This window comes from Euleptes europaea, chromosome 1 (genome assembly GCF_029931775.1).
Source record: "Euleptes europaea isolate rEulEur1 chromosome 1, rEulEur1.hap1, whole genome shotgun sequence".
Classification (NCBI taxonomy): domain Eukaryota; kingdom Metazoa; phylum Chordata; class Lepidosauria; order Squamata; family Sphaerodactylidae; genus Euleptes; species Euleptes europaea.
The window spans coordinates 116,588,709-116,608,293 of NC_079312.1; the positions used below are offsets into that span (position 1 = coordinate 116,588,709).

Below are 19,585 nucleotides of genomic sequence, written 5' to 3' on the forward strand. Positions count from 1 at the left end.
TGGCGGCCGCGGCGGTTGAGCCCGCCCCTCCCACGCTGGATTGGCCTACAGGCCTGAACCCTTCGCAGTTCATTAGACACGGGGGACATCTATCAAACATCCTCCTGTGAACCCGTGGAAGATGACGGGTGTCGGTCAAGCGGCCTCGGCAAATCACGACGCCCGGCGGAGGTTTCTTAAGCGGTCATTGGGTGAGACTGCTCATCAATCATTAACGAGAGGCGGAACGGCGGACTCTGATTCGTACGCATTGTCCGCGAGAACGCGGCAGGCCCGCTTTTCTTCGCTTGTTGGTCTTTCAAAAGGAAGGATCGTCGGCCTCTCCTATTGGCCAGAAAGAGCGAAACTGAGCCCGCCTCCCCCGGGGCCGCTGCTTACGACGAACTATATAACGGGAAGAAATTGAAGTTGTTCCCAATCTGCCCGGCTACGGTGGCTGAGCGGGCAAATTGCATAACCCTTTACGTGGTCTCGCAGTTTTAATAATGTCTCCTCCGAACTCTCATCATGGCGCCGGGTCAGAATTTAGACGCTGAAGGGCATAACGGAAGAAGCTGGAATCCCCACTGTGGGAAACGTGGGCTTGAAAGGCCGGCCGCCCGCCGTGGGCCGGAAGGGAAGCCTCCCTAGGGCGACTGCGCGGAAGAGCCGGACCCCCTTGCCTCTGATGAGAAACGCAGCGCATTGTAAGGCTGATTTTAAAAACGTGGGCGTGGCTGGAGTCTCATTCGCCTCAATTACGATTTGCAGGCATCGATGCAACGTCTCCTTATTGAGCACAAAAGAGCGCCCAGGTGGAATTCCGCCTTCCCATTGTAACATTTCTTTGCTGCAGGAAGAGAAGCAAGCCTGTAGTGGCCGAAACTGTATCGGGCTGCCAGTCACGGATACTGACTGAAGACCACCCCGTACTGTCTGTGCAGAAGACTGCCTGAAACGCTCGCAACCTAATTTAGAGGCGCTTAAGCCAGCATGCATTGGTACACCTGCTACCAACCACCATGCATTTAAACATCGTGCTGCAACTTTTGACACTAAACAGACATCTCTAAATGGTTTTCACTGGTGGGATAACAGTGACATCTTGAGCAATATCACACATCAGAAAGCTATTAAGCATGTGATCGACTACTATACTATGAGCTCCCAGGTGCTTCTCCAACCCCAACAATGATAAATCTATCACCTACCAAATGACAGAACATAATGAGAAAATATTAAACAGCATTTCCCCTGTTGCCTGTACATCAAATGATCAGTTCCTGAGATCTGTATATACTCTTCCAAGACTGATCCTGGATGTTGTCTTGTTCTTTCCTGCCATGCTTGTTCTTTCTCATCTATCCTGACTCTATCCCAGCTCTCCAGTCTACTGCTGACTTCTTCTAAGGAGTTATTTCCATTATCTGCCCCTCATATCATCAATTATCACACATCCCCAACCTTTGTGAGCCTATGGGCGCTTTTGGAATTCTGATGCAGAGCAGTGGGCGCAACCACAAAATGGCTGCCATGGGAGGTAGAGCTAACCACAAAATGGATGCTGCAGACCACACATAAAGAAAGCTCAAGTGCAGGGGATAAGAGAACTCATTTTAAAAAATACACTGGGAAAGAGGAGTGTGAGAGAGAAAACCAAGACTGTTGATAGTTGCTGCCACCACAATGTTATTTTATTCTGCAGAGTCAATCAGATCTCCAGTGGCCAATCAGAAGCTCTGCTGGGCCAGAGCCCCACTTGGCCCTGCCCACTTCCTAAACACCCTTGGCAGGTGCCAGGAACCCTGCCAGAGGGTGCCATGATACCCATAGGCACCATGTTAAGGACACCTGTGCTAGCGCATGTACTTTAGTTGAGCACCTTAATAGACTCCTGGGAGCTTATCTTCTTAGTTTTCAGAATTCAGTCTCTTGTTCTGTACAGACAAGTATACCAAAAGAGAGCTATGTACAGACAAGTATATATAAATCCATGCACAGGTTCAAAATGTTCGAAGCAATCCTCCCTTGCTTATTATTTACTCAGCCTTTGTAGTAATCCTTTCTGTGTGTGGGATTAAAAAGAAACCTTTAAAAGCAATTTGGTATCTACAGAATCTCTGGCAGAATGTGTTCTTTCGTGGCTCCATTAAAATGAATACATTTTGTGTTTATCTCATTTTTCTCCTACAGCTCCTCAAGAGCTACTCCAAATACCTTGATGTCCTGGCTCTAGGGAAGAGCAGATGGCCCAAGTCTTTTCTTGTATTTTTGTTTGTATAGAACTTCCACTGCACTACAGTATTACTGATAGAATTCCACAGAAACTTCTTGAAACGCACATGCGTATTTATTCCACCATCAGGCTTTTTCTCTTCATAGTTTGTTTTGATAAAATAAAGAACATTCAGGGTTTTTTTTGATGTGGAAAAAGGTCTGAGATTTCAATTAGTATCTTCCCTTTGTCAAAACAACAGAGAAGGGAATGTTCTTCCATTTCAGATAAGGTACAAACATTGCCAAAAATGTTACGTTACGTTTTTGCTACATGCAGATTTTATCGTGAAAACGCTTTAATTGAATATTGCCTTGTTCCAACTTAATCTGAACCATAATACACAATGAAGCGCTACTGAATTTAATTCTGGGTTTTACTCAATAAGGCAAGGTAGATGGTTTAATAAATTATTTATTTATTAAACCATCTGCCTTGCCTCATGGTATAATCCACTCTTATTACATCCAAGAAGCGAGGCAGGGTTAGTACTTGGGTGGGAGACCAAGGAAGCCTCTGTAGAGAAAGGCAATGGTAAACCACCTCTGCTTCTCATTTGCCTTGAAAGCCCCTTGATAAAGTCGCTGTAAGTCAGCTGCAACTTGACAAGTGTTTCCATATGTAATGCATTTTTTTTAACCAGGTGATGTTATTTATCTCCATGCCATGAAAAGCTTCAGCTGCTAGTTTCTACACATTAAAGCTGCATTAAAAGGACAGGACTTTTTTTTTCTTCAGGCCTGTTGGCAACCCTATTTTCTCATCTCCCAACCCAATTGCATTATCCTGTGTGTTCCATATTAGAACTCACGTTCTGAGGCATTGTCCCTTTAAGATGAGGCATTCATAAGTTGTACTGTTTTTTTTGAGACAATTTGATTATAGGTTCAATTGAAGGCCTCATGGGAGGGCCCACAAGGACCTCATGCTGTAATAATTGTGTGTGTGTAAACTGCTGTCAAGTCACAGCCGACTTACATCTGACGAGATCAGGCTAGCCTGGGCCATCCAGGTCAGGGAGCTGTAATAATTACCAAAGAAATAATCTAATAGGCTCTTTTCCCACTGCAACACCAAGCTTGTTAGTAAGACAGGCTTTCTCTATGGAACAAATAGCTGGTTGGTTTAGAAATATGGAATCCTGGGAACAATAGAAAGCTCCATCCAATCATAATTGTTTATAAAATGCAAAAGGGAAACTGGTTTCAAAACACAGTAAAAGCAATAGAATACTCAAGACTGCAGAGGAAATACAGTTGTATATTATCTCAGTTGTGGCAGTGGGCAAGCAGCTCAGGATGAAGGATAGATGACTTGAGGAAAGGGGCAAAGTAGACCAGAAACTGAAGCAAGAAAAGGATAATCAGAGAGCAAGTTCCAAGAAACTTCAGTCTACTTAAGGGCAGGAGGGGATACATGTTAAAGAAGGTAGGCACAATGAGAATCCAGGAAATTCAGTCAGTTCAGGCTTCTACTCAAATGTCATGATCGGCAGCCCTAAGAGCCGTGATCCACAGTATGGTACCTATTTGCTGCCATGGTGCCCACCAATACGCTTCCTGATGCCCACTTGTCTCTCCCCTGAAGCAAAGAGCTGATCCTGGCTTTAATCAAATGTCCTGTAGTAGGAGGTGCTTCAAAAGAGCCCAGGATGCATCCATTTGGAAACACCTGCCTCCATGGGAGGATGTTTGGGTAGGACCTCCAAACCTTTTGGGGAACACTGCAATGTCTTGAGGGAGAACCCAGTCCCCATGTCAGCCATTTTATTGTGGCACTCCTTAAAGGTAAAGGCCCCTGTGCAAGCACTGGGTCATTCCTGACCCATGGGGTGACGGCACATCTCGACGTTTACTAGGCAGACTTTGTTTGCGGGGTGGTTTGCCAGTGCCTTCCCCAGTCATCTTCCTTTTACCCCCAACAAGCTGGGTACTCATTTTACCTACCTTGGAAGGATGGAAGGCCGACCCAACCTTGAGCCGGCTACCTGAAACCAACTTCCGTTGGGATAGAACTCAGGTCGTGAGCAGAGCTTGGACTGCAGTACTGCAGCTTACCACTCTGCGCCACGGGGCTCTTTGGCACTCCTTACCTCTTTTCAAAATTCAAAATTGCCCATAGGTTTAACAAGGTTGAGGCGGGGGGGCTGCTGAAGGGTAACAAGTGTCAAGAAGCATGGGAGGCTGAATTCAACACATTCACCTGTATCCAACCATGCAGTTAACAGCACTTAAGAGAGGACAGTGATTTCTGTAGTTTCTCCCCACCTGCTACAGCCCTAAGGTCTGCAAACATTTTGTTACCTCGGACATCAACAGATCACCAAATGACAAGGGGAAGGCTACAGTGATGGGGGACAAGTTAGTAAAAATCATTGCCCTTGCATAAGGAAGCTTAAGTGTCCTTCAGTTTTCTTAATGTGAATGGATTCAGGCCACTGATTTGAAACAGCTAGCTAAGTCTTTGGTTGCAAGCTTCCAGATAAACGTCGTTATCTGCAAGCAGTAAGCTACTTAACAGGAAGATGGAAAAAATCAAAGTTTACTCTCTATCTAGGGAATACTCCTAAATGGTTTCTGGGAGATTTCAGAGAGACATTTCTTGTGGGTGAAAATAAACATCTTCTACATGTCCTATTGCTGAGGTCAAAACATCCAGACCTTAGCAAACAATAAATTTTAACGAGCAGGTAAAAGGGTACATTGGAAATTTCGCATTAAGATTACACAGGGGTTCCCAATATGGTGCCCTTTCTTGGTGCCTACCAAGTGTTTCTGGAAAGTGGATGGGCTCTTATGCTGCAGTGTTTCTGATTGGCCACTGAAGATTTGATCAGCTATGCAAATTAAAATAACATTGTTTCAGCCGCCACCACGATTGTTTTACTCTCTATCACCCCTCTTTTACAGTGTATTTTGTACTTATAGCTCTTCTCCCCTGCAAGTGGGCTTCTTCTGTGTGTGTGGCTCTGCCTCCTGCAGCAGCCATTTTGCGGCTGGCTCTGCTTCCTGTGGTGGCCATTTTGTGGTTGAGCTCACCACCCTGTGTTAGACTTCCAAAGGTGCCACAGGCTCAAAAAGGTTGAGGACCCCTGGTTCACACATTAGCAGGGTGAATTAGCAGATTTATAAACAGTCAAAATCCTGGCTACGTTCACTGGCTCAGATTCGACTGTACACTTCTGGGGTGGGATAAATTGTGACGTTTCTGTTAAGGAGCTGCTTTATTAAGAGCCAATCCTATAGTTTTCAGCCTGGCTAGAACTTTCCTAGCTAGGAGCCCCGTGGCGCAGAGTGTTAAGCTGCAGTACTGCAGTCAAAAGCTCTGCTCACAACCTGAGTTCGATCCCGATGGAAGTTGGTTTCAGGTAGCCGGCTCAAGGTTGACTCAGCCTTCCATCCTTCCGAGGTCGGTGAAATGAGTACCCAGCTTTCTGGGGATAAAGGGAAGATGACTGGGGAAGGCACTGGCAAACCACCCCACAAACAAAGTCTGCCTTCGAAATGTCAGGATGTGACGTCACTCCATGGGTCAGGAATGACCTGGTGCTTGCACAGGGGACCTTTACCTTAGAAGAGAACACTTATTTATTTTCCTTTCCAATAATAAGTAACAATTACAATGATTTCCCTTTGCCTTTTAATATATGCTTCTAGTATGTCTAGAATTTGGAGAGCAGATGCCTTTAATATGACAAGAATTGTTATTGGGAAAGATCCTGGCCAGCACTGTTTGTAGATAAGGGAAATGGTGACTCCCCCATCCTCTTTATAGCATTAGACTGTAGCACTGTAGCTGCCTTGACATTAGAACCCTAGGAAAGTATATGGATTTAGAAGGAAATTATCATATTCTTGTAGAAGAGTCTGAGCTGCCTCAAGCCAGGAAGAAACATGACAATTGGACTGTCCTAGGAAGGAAGGAGTCTCCTGTGAAATAACTCAGCAGAGTACATGGTCATGGTAGGAAAGCATATCCCCCCCACCCCAATAAGGAGACTTGCAAGAAGATCTGTGCCTCTCTGGCTCCTTGTTTTGAGACTAGAATCCAGAGTATGGCAGTATCCATTTTTTAAACAGAAGCCCTGCTAGATGTTTCATCACCATATCTTAGATATAAGGGTTTCGCAGGCTGAATGATATTCTTGGGATCTCTGCTTCATCAAAAAAAAAAAGTAAGTTCCCTTTGGAGAAAAGGATAGGACAGATGAACAAGCAGTAATGGCCGAGTGAGGTTAACTCAAAATTTTAAGCAACAGTGTAAATGTTGCTCATTGAAAAACAGTGTTTACAATATTCCTTAGTAAGGATTGGGGCTTGGTATGGTATTGAACAGTGTTATGAGCTTTGTTTGACAATCCTGTGTTATAGGGCTAGGTCCTAATTGGTGCGATGGAAAGCCATAGCAAGTAATAACAGTATGGAGAGGATCTCTATTATACATGCATCATTCTGTGCTGGGAGATTTGCACATACCTTTAGTTAGATGCCTGGATTGAAACTAAGGTTTTAAAACTCGGCTGCAACTCTAAATCCTGTGCAACATATACTGATGATGTAGTTCTGTTTTACGCTTCTGCCCTGCAGGTGCTGGTGGAGAAAATAAAGTTTGTGGTTTGCTGGTTTTGATTACATATTGTGCAGCTCGGCATTTGCGATGTTGCAGTATCTACAGAAAGGAGAACTTGAAAATCAAACAGAGGGTGAGATTACACATAGTGAAACTGGTGTCCACTTCTTGTTATCACGAGCCTTCTGTGACACAGCCCTTTCACACAAGGCCTTTTTCAATGTCCTTTTCACTTCACTCCCATATGAGTTTGGTTTAGAATTTACTGCCACTGTACAAGTTGAAATGAGAGAAAGTCCTCAACACTGGGAAATCGAAGGCAAAATTCCTACAAGTGCAACCTTCACAATTGTACATGATTTAGATATGCTTAAAAAGCAAAAATATAATTATCTTCAGGGCACTCTGGGTGTTTACAGCCTTGGGTTTCTTCAAGGAACAGTTTTCACATCTCTGGTAAGGCTCTGGACTTCCCTTCTGTGGAAACCACAGCACTCTTTCATTCTCTTCCACATGTGTAGGGAATCAAAAAGCACACACTCGGGAGTCTCCATTTTGTTTCCAGAACAGGTTTAATCTAATATACATATTCCTAGGTACAGTAATAACCAGAATATGCCCATTGAAAAAGTTAAAAGGTAATTTCCTTCCAGACTCTGCTCAGCCTGGGTTCCAAATAAAAATGAATGTTATTTCTACACAAAACTAGATTTTAAAAATTTGAGGTTCTATGAAGAGAGAGAGGACAGCAACAGTGAGCAAGGACAGGAAAGCAGAAATTCCGGCAGGACCTACTGTTGCTGGTCTGGGAACTGCACCAAGTGCCTGCTAGAAAGGAGAAAAACAGAACTCCTCCACTGAGAAGCCCACAAAGACAATGTTGCTCTAAGCCCTTAAGGTACTCTTGGACAGGACTTGCTTACCCAGAGCTAGCCAGAAGGACACACCATCCCTGATTTCAAGCAGAGGTCACATATAGCCTATCGTTACTCATTCTGCAGCCCAAGGCTAAACAATAGGAAAGAACCACACCTTTCTGCCAATATTTGATTACTATGTCTTGGCAGAGCCCGGTTCTCTCCAGAGTCCCACATGAAATGGATAGGGGTGACCAAATGACATCAGGAACTGAGAGAAAGGGGAAAATGTATATGTGTAAAGGAATTCATGATTTCCCCTTTAATGTAGGTGGGACTGAAACCCCCAATACAGAGCTAGGGGACATGAACATGCACAACAGGATCCAACGGCTACAGAAACTAAAGACTTGCCACCTAAGGAGCCAAACATACATTAACTCTAGGATCACGTACAGAACCAACAGCTTTCCCCACAGAGCAAAAGGGCTCTGCCTCCACCCTCCCAACTTGCTTACGCTTGACCTCAAACAGATTCTCATGTTCACAGCTTTCACTAGAACCTCATATTCACAACTCCCACCATGACATCTCCCACAGCCTGATCGGCAGCAGAGCAAGTAGATGCTTCCTCCCTGGAATGAGAGACAGTCTCTGGTGGATTCTGCATTCACTGAAAGGACTAGGAAGTTCCCATTTTACCTTGTTCCACACCTTCCCTTTGTGCAGACAGAATGCGCACAAGCAAACTCCAGCCTGGATCACCAATGCTGTCAGCAAGGAGGCATCTCCACACAAAAAAACAGCATGGTTTATTTAGTGCTCGAACTCTGGGATCCTTCCCCCTGCCCCAAATCCAAGCAGGTCTACAGGAACCTGGTCTACAGGGAAGCAGGAGAGCCCAGAAATTAAATACTGCTTTCGCCTCCTCTGTTAAACCACTGATCTTCTTCATTCAGAAAGGTAAGGGAGAAACCCTTGGAATGACGACACTTCCTAAGAGCTCTACTACTGGGCCTCAGCTACAGGTGGTGCCACAGGCACGTCGGTCCCACTTCGCAAGGTATCGGCCTTGGAGAAGTTAGTCTCCAAGATGTGGCGCTGTAGGTGCCGCACCCACTCTTCTTGGATGGAGAGGGGCCCTTGGAACTCCACTTCACAGAATCTGCACAAAGAGAAGACAATGCTTACTGGAGGCCGCTTGAAGACTTACTCGTCTCAAAGGACACAGTGAAACCAAGCTCCCTAAAAAGTACACGGGGGCAAGGGAATTTAAGTTATCTGTTCATCTGTTGGCCTGCCCTTGAGAGTCTTGGAGCAAGAGGGACTGTCCTCTAATGGGTCTGAGCTGTGGCTCAGTGGTAGAGCATCTGCTTGATATGCAGAAGGTCCCAAGTTCAATCCCCGGCATCTCCAGTTAAAAGGAACCAGGCAAGCAGGTGATGTGAAAGACCTCTGCCTGAGACCCTGGAGAATAGACAATACTTTGATGGACCAAGGGTCTGATTCAGTAGAAGGCAGCTTCATGTGTTCATAATATAGCTTACTGATACTACCCTATATTCCAATTTCACTACAGATAAGAGAAAAAGCTAGATAGCGGAATGCCACATACCTGCACTTCAGCGTGTAGATGTTACCCACAAACTTCACCAAGGAAGTCTGCGGTGGCCTAGGGACCAAGGATGGCACTGGTCTCACTCTGGGTGGTGGATGGCGGACCTCTTCAGGCTTCTGCTGCATGTCACTGGCTTCCTCTTCTCGAGATACAGGAGTCTCAAGGGGCTTGGCCTGCCTCCGTTCAAATTCTAAGAAACAAAGTAAATCTGTTTCAGAACAAGATGGTGGGATATCGCAAACACACCACACAATGGAAAATTTGGGATGAAAAGCCACTTTCTGAAAATTATTTTTACTTACAACACAGGTCGGGGGGGAACACAACCTCAAGGTCTTTAAATCATACACCATTTCCTGAACAATTCTGTCTAACCCAATGTAGCAAATTATCACTCTGACTGGAAATGTTCCTCTGTGGCTAAGATCTTAACACATTAATCTATTAAATACTTTTTCTGGGGCCCGTTACCTGGGATTGGCCATACTGAAGAAGAGTTGGTTTTTATATGCCGACTTTCTCTACCACTTAAGGCAGAATCAAACCTGCTTACAATCACCTTACCTTCCCCTCCCACAACAGACACCCTGTGAGGCAGGTGGGGCTGAGAGAGTTCTTAATAGAACTGTGACAAGCCCAAGGTAACCCAGCTGGCTTCGTGTGTAGGAGCAGGGAAACAAATACAGTTCACCAGATTAGCCTCCGCCGCTCATGTGGAGGAGTAAGGAATCAAACCTGGGTCTCCAGATCAGACTCCATCGCTCCAAACCACAGCCCTTAACCACTACACCATGCTGGCTCGCTTGTTTGGACCAGCATGTAAAGCCAGTGAGAGATCAGATTTGTACCCTCCTGATGGGCTGTCTAAGAAAGCTAGTGTTTTGTCTTTTAAAAGGAGGGGTGTTATCTGGCAGCCCAAACACCTTGTGATGGGCCCTCTCCTCTGCATGTACCTATGCGGGCAAAATTGGGAGCAATGACTCACTGTTGATGTTATGTTGGTGATGCTCCTCCATCTTTACCAGCGATAGAGGTGAGGTGATGGCAGGTCTTTCGCCGCTTCCTTCCACGGCTTTGCTGGGCTCGCTGGGTGCCAGCTCCCCGCCTAGGCTTCTGCTCAGCAGTGGAGGGCTGCCTGCCTGCAGGCTCAGGGGAGCTCTCTTCCCAGGGGCATCATGGTCGCGCATGTGAGAGGCATTGCGAAACTTCTTGGTAAAGGGCCGCCCGCCTTGGATGTAGCTGCGGTATGCTCCAGCTTTCTGGGGCCGATGCTTGATCCACTCGCTCAGAGTCTCAATGGGAGAGCCGTTCACGCACCACTCAGTCACTCCAAACTGCCTGAGGTGGGCACGAGCATGGCTGGCCAGCGCCTTGCGGTTCTCAAAGTACAGGCCACACAGTTCACAGCAGGCTTCACTGGCTGGGAGCAGAAACGGCAGGGATCTATACTGAGCAAAGTTCTCGGCAAAGGACTTAAGCAGCAACTGTTCAAGGGCAAAGCACCCGATCTTATTCTCTCCATGTCACTACTTCTATTCCCCCTTAAAAGGATTCTCTCAAACTAAGGTGGATAGTCTGAAAAACCCACTGAACTTCCTGAAGCATTGCTTTCAATACACTCATTCAAACAAAACCCCATAATCCTTCTCACACACATAGGCAAGGTGCATATCTTTGATCACTCTGGAGTATACCACCAACTGGTTTGGCAAGCTTGGTACCTGAATCCACTGAAATAAATGGTCCGCCAGAATCTATAGGGAACTTAGCAGAACAGGAGGAGGAGAGTCAACATGTCAGCAGGTTGCTGGCTAACCCATACCCTCAGATGAGTGCTGTTAGGACTTGCATCAATCAAGATTTTAAAGGTAAAGGTAGTCCCCTGAGCAAGCACTGGGCCAATACTGACCCATGGGGTGACATCACATCACGACATTGACAAGGCAGACTACGTTTATGGGGTGGTTTGCCATTGCCTCCCCAGTCATCTACACTTTATCCCCAGCAAGCTGGGAACTCATTTCACCGACCTCGGAAGGCTGAGTCAACCTTGAGCCGGCTACCTGAACCCAACTTTTGTCAGGATCGAACTCAGGTCATGAGCAGAGCTTTGACTGTAGGACTGCAGCTCACCACTCTGCAGCACGGGGCTCCTTAATCAAGACACTGGCCAGTATCAAAAGTCTTCTCTAAAGGCTGAAGCACACTACTGGCTATCTGAAGTCCTCCTGCATACTGACGGCTCTCCCCATCCCACTTCACTCCCACCTCTGGCACATCTGAAAAGCTCCCCAAATTCACAAGGCAAGGCCCCACAACAGAACATCAAGAAGATCCCAACCTTATCCCTCCCCACTCTGGAGGGGGCACTTACATGTATGAGTGGGCTTTTCGTGCACATGCTTGGCTTTGAACGGCAACTCAGTCTGGATGTAGGTTTTCTGCTTCATTTCACCGGGGCCGCTCAGCCTGTCATCTGACAACGGGCGCTTAGTGGAGAGTGATGCCAAGAAGCCGTCCTGTGACTTGAGAGGAGATAAGGAAATCTCCCGACCAAGGTTTGGTTTTCCTGTCCTCCCGCCCAGCGGGGACAAAGCCATGGACTGCAGCATTTTCCCAGGGGACTTTGGAGCACCTCCATCCTCCCCCATGGGCTTTGGAAGCTCAATGCTCATTGTGGTCGGCTCCTTCTTTATCAAGCACGGCTTGTTCTTCTTTTTTATAATCTCTCGGAGTGTGTCTATGGGGGATCCGTTGACTGACCATTCAGTTACTCCCATCTGGCGCAAGTGAGATCTGGCGTGGCTAGAAAGCCCCTTTCGGTTCTCAAAAAACTCACCACAGAACTCACAACGAATATCCCGCACAGGATCAGCACGAGAAGCTGCAAGGGACAGATAAAAGGGCACCGAGACTGGCTCAAAAGAAAGGAATTAGCAGCAAGCTGGGCACCATTCAAAATATTTTGACTTCTGCAACATTTTTCAATGCAGATAAAATTATGAAGCATTTATTTCTTAGATCTGACATAATGGCTTCCCTAAGCCTCGCATTGAGCTTCAGGGCTCAGTCAATTTTTGAACCTGAGTCTTCCGTGTCTGCATTCTGTTCAGCCCTCTACAAGCTGTAGAACAACTAGGCACTTGGAGATGAGTGCAATTAAATGCCTGTGTTTATTGTGGCAACTAGGAAACAGGTTTCTCACTAGGAAGATGGTAAATATTTAAGATTTTTGGTTCTGACCATCCCACAAGCAGCTTGTTTAGCAAAGTGTCAATCCCCTCATATATCGAGTGCAGAATGGGTTGCACAAATACAAAAATACATTAAAATGGTACTCAGCAGACCTGACTACAAGCCACCCTCTCTGCTAGGCATCACCCCTTCTTATAATTGGGGAAATTCCCTACGGTCCGGCTCCCAGTTTCTCACTTGTTCACTTTTCAGATATTCATTCCTGCCTGTCTCGTAACCTTATGCACAAAGATCTCACTACTAGCACTTACAAAGATTGAGTGGGGACATCTCCTCTCGAGGTGACCAAGGTCTGTCCGAAAGATGCGACTCGTTGTGAAGTCCCCCGGACATCATTTCCCGCTTGATTTCCATTCGCAAGTGGTCTTGCTTCAGTTTCTTGTGCAAAGAGGGAGAGGGAAGCCCAGAGAAAATTTTTCTAGGAGTTGGGGGAGGGGAAGAGGTAGAAGACTGCCCCATAGGACTCCCTGACTGCTGTGCCTTTTTAGGGATGGCAGGCACATGCCTTTCCCCTGGACCGCACGGTTCCAGAGAGCCTCCAAGAACAGATGGGGCAATGGGTTTCTGACCCTGTGCTGGGGAGCCAGAGGTACTGGTCCGAGGTTGAGCCCGTCGTTTCAGGATTTCTCGGAGTGTGTCAATGGGGGAGCCGTTCACATACCACTCAGTTACCCCCATCTGGCGCAGATGTGACCTGGCATGGCTAGACAGCCCCTTCCGGTTCTCAAAATATTCGCCACAGAACTCACACCTGATGTCTCGCACAGGTTCTGCTCCAGAGGCTGAGAAGAAAAGGAAGACACGTGGTTACAGCGGGCTTCTGAAGGTTTAGATGAAGAACAGAATTCAACCTGGACACCAGCTAAATTACTCCTCTGCAAGGCTTGTATGAAGCAGGCACATAGCATAAGCATTTTACACAAGACAAAAGCTGATCCCTCAAGCAAGCTTGACCAAAGGAAATAAATCAAACCACCGACAATTCCTGTCAAGCATGAAAAGCGTGGATGGATGTGGTCAAAGCAGGGGACACTGGAGACATGGGCAGGAGACAGTGGCAGCAGGCATTGCCAAATGGAAGTGCTGATCCCAAAGCATGAGATTATATCATTGGAAATGAGGCAGAAGCTCTGCGATTGCCAAACCCCCACCCCACCCCCCCAATCCTGTTTATGAAGAAAGCAGTCCAGGTGTGTGCAAAGGAATCTGGCATGAAACCTAATCTCCTACATAAGAAGTATCCTCACAGCACTTTTCAAAATACAGGACTACACATCTGGTCGAAGCACGCTTGCTGTCTAGTACACATCTAAACACTCAATCCTACGACAAGAAATGCTGAATTGCCTTTCCAGCAGAAGAATTCAATGCCTGGTTCATTCTCCCTGTCAGGGTGGGTTGCAAGGAATTTCACATCCCAGTGCATGGTTGGGGAACAACCCAAGACCAAGTGCTCTATTTTTGCCATCCTAAGTCTGAGCCACGCAGCCTTCTTGAGGTAACGCAGAACAGCCAGCGCTCAAGGATAAAAAACACCTGATACGGGGTGCCAGTGTAAAGAGCTTTAAACCACCGGTACGCAAATAACCCTTCTCTCCTACATACTCTCCCTGCACAGAGCGAGGGAAATGGCTAAAATCCCACCATCGTGACCAGCTGTTCCTTCCATCCCTGCAATGGGATGTAGCCCCGGTGAGTCTGTATATGGTGGGACAAAAGGGAATCTTCTTCCTTCCTCGGTGACTGATGGGGCATTAAATGCCAAAGAGAAAAAAATACTACTGAGCATTCTGCTGACATTGAGTGAAGTCACTGAATGCTCTAAAGAGCACAGCAGTAAGAGTCCAACCAATGGCCCCCAAAAGGGCTCTGTATCAGCTTGCATACTCTCCTTTCAAACAGTACAGTCACAATTCCCTCCTTCATCAGCAGGCAAAGCAGTTTGGAGTTCATTTAGACTTGTGACAGTCCTAATTGTACAGCAAGTTAAGCATACAATGTTACTCTATCTGGAACAGGAAGATGTCTTCCCTTTGGAGCAAAGCAAGAACATTAAGCAATAACCCAGAAAGGGAAGGGGTAATTTCAGCGCACACAGAGGCCTGCTGGGCAAACTGCGCTAGAATGCTCAGGAAAAAAAGCTTGCAGGGAAAGGTCAATGGAGAGCAGGTGGCCCAAAGGTCTTGTTTCCCCCGCCCTTCTCTGCTTATCAGACACTGTGGCAGGAAACGGCCAAGTGGCCTGGATTTTAGGTGCACAGCTCCATGTCACATAAACAAGACTGGGAAGGGGTGGGAGGAGGAGGGGGGCAGGAGCCAGCGCTGATAGAACCTACAGAGGTTGAGTGGAGCCATCTCAGCATCTGATGCCCAGTACGCGCTGGAAGAAAGACCCTGTTTCCTTTGCAGAGTGGCCACAGCTGACAGTCTGGGGCCATGTGGCTTCAGTTTCTTGGATGGTGGAAGGGAGTGAGGTGAGAGTACAGATGGATGTCTGCCCAAAGACTTTGGTGCATGTGCTTGTTTCATGCCTGTGGCAGGCGTTGCTGTGGCGGTGCTCTTTGGGCTGGGTCCATCAGAGCTCCCAGTCTCCCCTAATGATTCTCTCTCGCTAGGGAGGAGAGAGGAAAGGCGGCCTTTGAAGTCTTCGTTTTTGATGAGATCATTTAAAACATCAATAGGAGATCCTTTAGCATCTGGATCGCTCACTCCCAGGTGTCTCAGGTGGGCTCTAGCGTGACTTGACAGCCCTTTTCTGGTTTCAAACCAGGCACCACATAACTGGCAGTCAATTTCTCTGCCCGAGTCACTATCTACAGCTGCGGAAAGAAAACACATTGATCACAATCGTCTCAAGCACCTGTTACAACCTGAAAAGGACTTTGTCGGATCCATTATTCCAAAAATGGCATGATATAATAGTTTCCCAAGAGAATTTAACGAGGAGGCCCAAAGAGAAGGTGAGTTATTCCATACATATCACCGCAGCTTCCTTATCAGTTGAGCAACAATTCCCAAGAAAGACCTGAAATTAAATCGGATTTACTGTTCACTAGTTCAGGTCAAGTTTTCAAACATTCTTGCTCCTGACTCTGAAGCCTTTTTCCCAATTTACCTTAAACCACCAGACATTTTTTACGAATGGCAACATCAAAAACTAGCTGGCCAATATTCAGCAGAACTTCCAATTACTAACTGATGAGTTCTTGACAGAAAAGCAAGACTCCAACTGGAAAAGACATTAAAAAGAAAAAAAAAGAATACATACTGCTACTTCGAGGCACAGTGCATATGAGGGGTTTTTTTTGGTTTTCTGCCAAGCATTGCACACCTTCGGACTGCAAAATCTCATTTAAACAGTAATCCATGACAGTGGCACAGAGCTCAACAGACTACTTTCCAAAACATTACAATTTTCTATACCTGCAGACTCCTAGAAATGTCTTTGATCCGACATTAAACATTTGATTTAAAAAAAAAGATAGATTACGGAGATCCCTGCAGTTCTTTCATTGGTATGCATCCTACAATCTACCTACCTATTTTATGATCCATTAACATGAACTGGATTGACAGCAGGATTGACAGCTGTTGTTACTGAATGTGTGCAGAACGGCTACTTAAATAGTTTATTCAGTCCATGCAGATTTATGCCAATTTCTGTATCATGCAAGCTCAAAGTGCCCATGAATATTTAAAGAAGCAGCAGTGTAAAATACCTGGAAGTGACAACATATTTTCTATAAACCTCCACTTGGATACATGACCGGTTAAATGGAACACAGCTTAGCCCAGACTCAGCCAAGTAACAAGCAATCGCAAAGGCAGACAATCTCATAGTGGTTTCTAGAATGTGAAACGTGAAGCAAATATTCATGCTTGAAGCAAAGAGATGCACTTAGGGATGGATTATAGCTCAAAATGGAAGTTGGAAGTAGCTGTGCAAATGCTCTTGTTTTTCCTCAGCAACTCTTTTCAGCTGTATAATAATCAAGGCAGAATAACAGATCTGGGGACTCTAGTGTTCAGTTTAAACTAGACTACACTATAACAAGATAACTGAAGAGTTCTAAAGCAGCAAACAGGGCTTTAAAAATTAAAGATACTCAGTTGAAACAAGTATGGGATTCATTGCTAAAGGCAGCTCTCTCAGAATGTAGACTGACACTTTCTATATCCGTAGTACTGTAGACTTGGCTGCTGAAGGACAATCAAACCCTTCAGTAAGGTGGCCTTGACACTTTCAGATAAGCCTGCCCTGACCAGCCCACCAGAAGATTGCCCTCTACTCCTGCCTGAACTCCAGTTGACAGACATGCCCCTGGCTAGTCGCAGCAACAGTGAGACCTCATTGTTCCCTCAACAGCAACAACTGCAAAGCAGCTCTGGATCAGTATTAAAGGCATGGTTTCCCAGCAGTGCAAAAAGGAAAACTGCACAAAACTGATGCAAGTGGTACTGAGGAGCTTCTGCTGTTTCTGACAGCTTTTCAAAGAGAAAATTTCCATCACTAACACTGCTGAAGAGTTATCTCTGAATACTAGAGTCCACAAGCAGCGTGGCTGTGCTAATTTTCAAGCATCATCTTGTCAAGCAGCCTAAGAATTGCCAGCAATAGCATCAAATCCATCAAATCTTATGGTTGGCCCTGATAAGGAGGGCACATGAACAACATGCAGGTTTGCCATATAAAAGGTCAAACACAAGTAGGGCTTAAAAACAGTAGAAATTGCCTCCAGGTGGGAAATCTGAGATATTTGTTGGCACTAGACTCCTCACCCTTTGTTCTGCGATAGACATTTGTTTTTAACTGAATACCTATCATTAGGATCATAACAGAGAGTACACCTCGGCCTTTTCTTGAGGTGGAGTAGCTTCGATCAGGGCTTTGGCAGGGAGCAGATGTTTACAAATGCTGCCCCTCTGATTGAGAATCATTCTTCTTTTCCAACAATGACTTAATAATAAAGACCCTGAGCTCAATTTGAAAAGACGTATAGGAAAGCTTTGTGGCTTGTACATGGAGTAATATAAATAGGACTGATCCTCCTGGAAGTAGATTGGGAAAGGAACCTGTTGTGTTAGAGGGAAGTTCCTCCTTTGGAAAGAAAACTCTGATAGGCAGCACAAAAATAAGCAGCTCTCACTGTATAGAAGGAAGAAGCACTCTCTGGCTAACAGCAAAGCACCAATCTTCACCCAAAACCAGCAATTCTCTTAGAAATGAGGAACATTTTGCAGGAGACGGAATGTATCCAATTTACCTCCTGTGCCCTTCCTTCACTGTGGAGTACATAAGAGACAATATGTGTGAGTGCAGCAGCCTTTTGCAGTCAATGGATGTCAAATGTGGCTGGCGGGGTGGGCGAGGTGGAGGGGAGAAGAACTCTTAACTGGTTCACACCACAGGGTAATGCCACACACAAAAGCTCTCTGCCAACTCTCCAGTGTTACGCACAGCAAGAAGCATCAGCATCAAACAGACTCACTTAGATTTAAGGGGCCTTCTTCCTCCGGTTGTGGCCACTGTGCTTTAGGAGAGCTCTGCAGGGGGCTCAGCGGTAGCTTAGGGGTCTTGTCTTCAGGGTTCTTTGGTGGAGGAGAACCAGGCAGAGCAGGTGTCACTTTCTTGAGTATGGGAGATCCTGGATGGGCAACATTCTTGGAGCTGAAACTTGGAGGGGATTTGATTGCTTTGTGTACAGGTGGCTCTTGAGGCCGTTCTGTAGCTTTTGTGGGGGGCAACAGGGTCGGCCGTGAGGACCCTGCCGTCCCTTCTTTGGGAGAAGCAGATTTTTTGCTAAGGCTTGGAGAGATGGGGCCGCTGTCCTGCTTGCCCTTCTGTTTCATCAGTTCATACAGTAAGTCGATGGGGGCTCCGCTGCTCTCGGACTCAGCCACACCGAGCTGACGCAAGTGAGAACGGGCATGGCTGGACAGGCCCTTGCGGGTTTCAAAGCAGGCGCCACAGGCCTCGCACGTCGTGAGGTTTGGTGCTGGAAAGAGGAGAGTGACTTATTGAGACAAGGTTAAGTTTAACCTCACACTCTCTTTGCTACTTGTCAGCAGACCACCTGTGCACACGGCAGTCTTGAGTCTGAGTCTCTCTTCATAAGTCAGCCTCTCAGACATCACAAACTCAGCCTTGGTTTGGCGCAACACATTGACACCAGCAATCTATTTTGCGATGACTGAATTTAATAACCAAATGGCCTTTTTTTTTTGGTGACCAGGCTTCCTCTGCAAAACTCATTTGCAAAACCTAACCCCTAAGTCTACATGCAACCACTGCTTTGACCTAGGGGGACTTAGCTGACACATGAAATTGGTCCCAGATGCCTCATGCACCATATCTAGTAGCCCTTAGCCCCCCACTGACAGAACACTGTAATTCTTATTTTGAACATCTTTCAATAATCATGGATTATCTAAAATTGTTACCTAAATGCAGCCAAGAATGGTGATTTCTACTGATAATGACTGGCTACTTGTGATTATCCTAATGCTAAAGTGTGCAAACCTTTTCGTCACTTCAGGAACAAATACAACCAACTCAGAAAGTTAGAGGCTTCTTTGAAATGAAGATTAATTGCAACGATCATGCTTCACTGTGCACTTTACAAGATAGGAAACCCCTCCATCGATGGAGCATTAATTAAACAGTGCTGTTGTTCATTGATGTATCTTGTATAAAGTTACTGAAAGATTTTTTAAAATGAACAATCCTATGGAAAAAATGTAGAGTTGTACTGCTATTATGTCAACAACACACACAAAATATTGAGAAGGCAATGTGTTTCGTTGGGCCAATCTCCATTTTTTTAGCAAGAACACAAGCTCTTGATATGCAAAGAGTTTCTTTGGCAATTTTTTAAATGTTTTGTTAGTTATGAAAGCTTGCACATTCTTACATCAACAGAAAGAAGCAAAACTAAAAGCCTTTCTAAGAGAGCTCGTAAGAAAATGGTTCACATCTGAGCTCCAAGCCAGATGAGGAGACTCACATTGTTGCAGTTATCATGCACCATTTTTC

The 19,585-nt window shown here is 45.8% G+C and overlaps 1 protein-coding gene across 3 annotated transcripts in view; it reads right to left on the reverse strand.

The window, feature by feature from the left end:
* The window catches only part of WIZ (WIZ zinc finger), a 144,860-nt gene that overhangs the window by 47,905 nt on the left and 77,370 nt on the right, over positions 1-19,585 (reverse strand). For 2 of the 3 annotated variants that reach the window (XM_056866933.1, XM_056866931.1), the window contains 7 exons: positions 18,042-18,548; positions 14,889-15,371; positions 12,805-13,335; positions 11,673-12,182; positions 10,284-10,718; positions 9,296-9,488; positions 8,687-8,845 (listed from right to left, as the gene is read on the reverse strand). In XM_056866933.1, the coding sequence (XP_056722911.1) occupies positions 8,689-8,845; positions 9,296-9,488; positions 10,284-10,718; positions 11,673-12,182; positions 12,805-13,335; positions 14,889-15,371; positions 18,042-18,548 (2,816 nt within the window). In that variant the 3' untranslated portion in view covers positions 8,687-8,688. The remainder of the gene's footprint in view (positions 1-8,686; positions 8,846-9,295; positions 9,489-10,283; positions 10,719-11,672; positions 12,183-12,804; positions 13,336-14,888; positions 15,372-18,041; positions 18,549-19,585) is intronic. The other variant, XM_056866932.1, reaches the window with a different exon arrangement.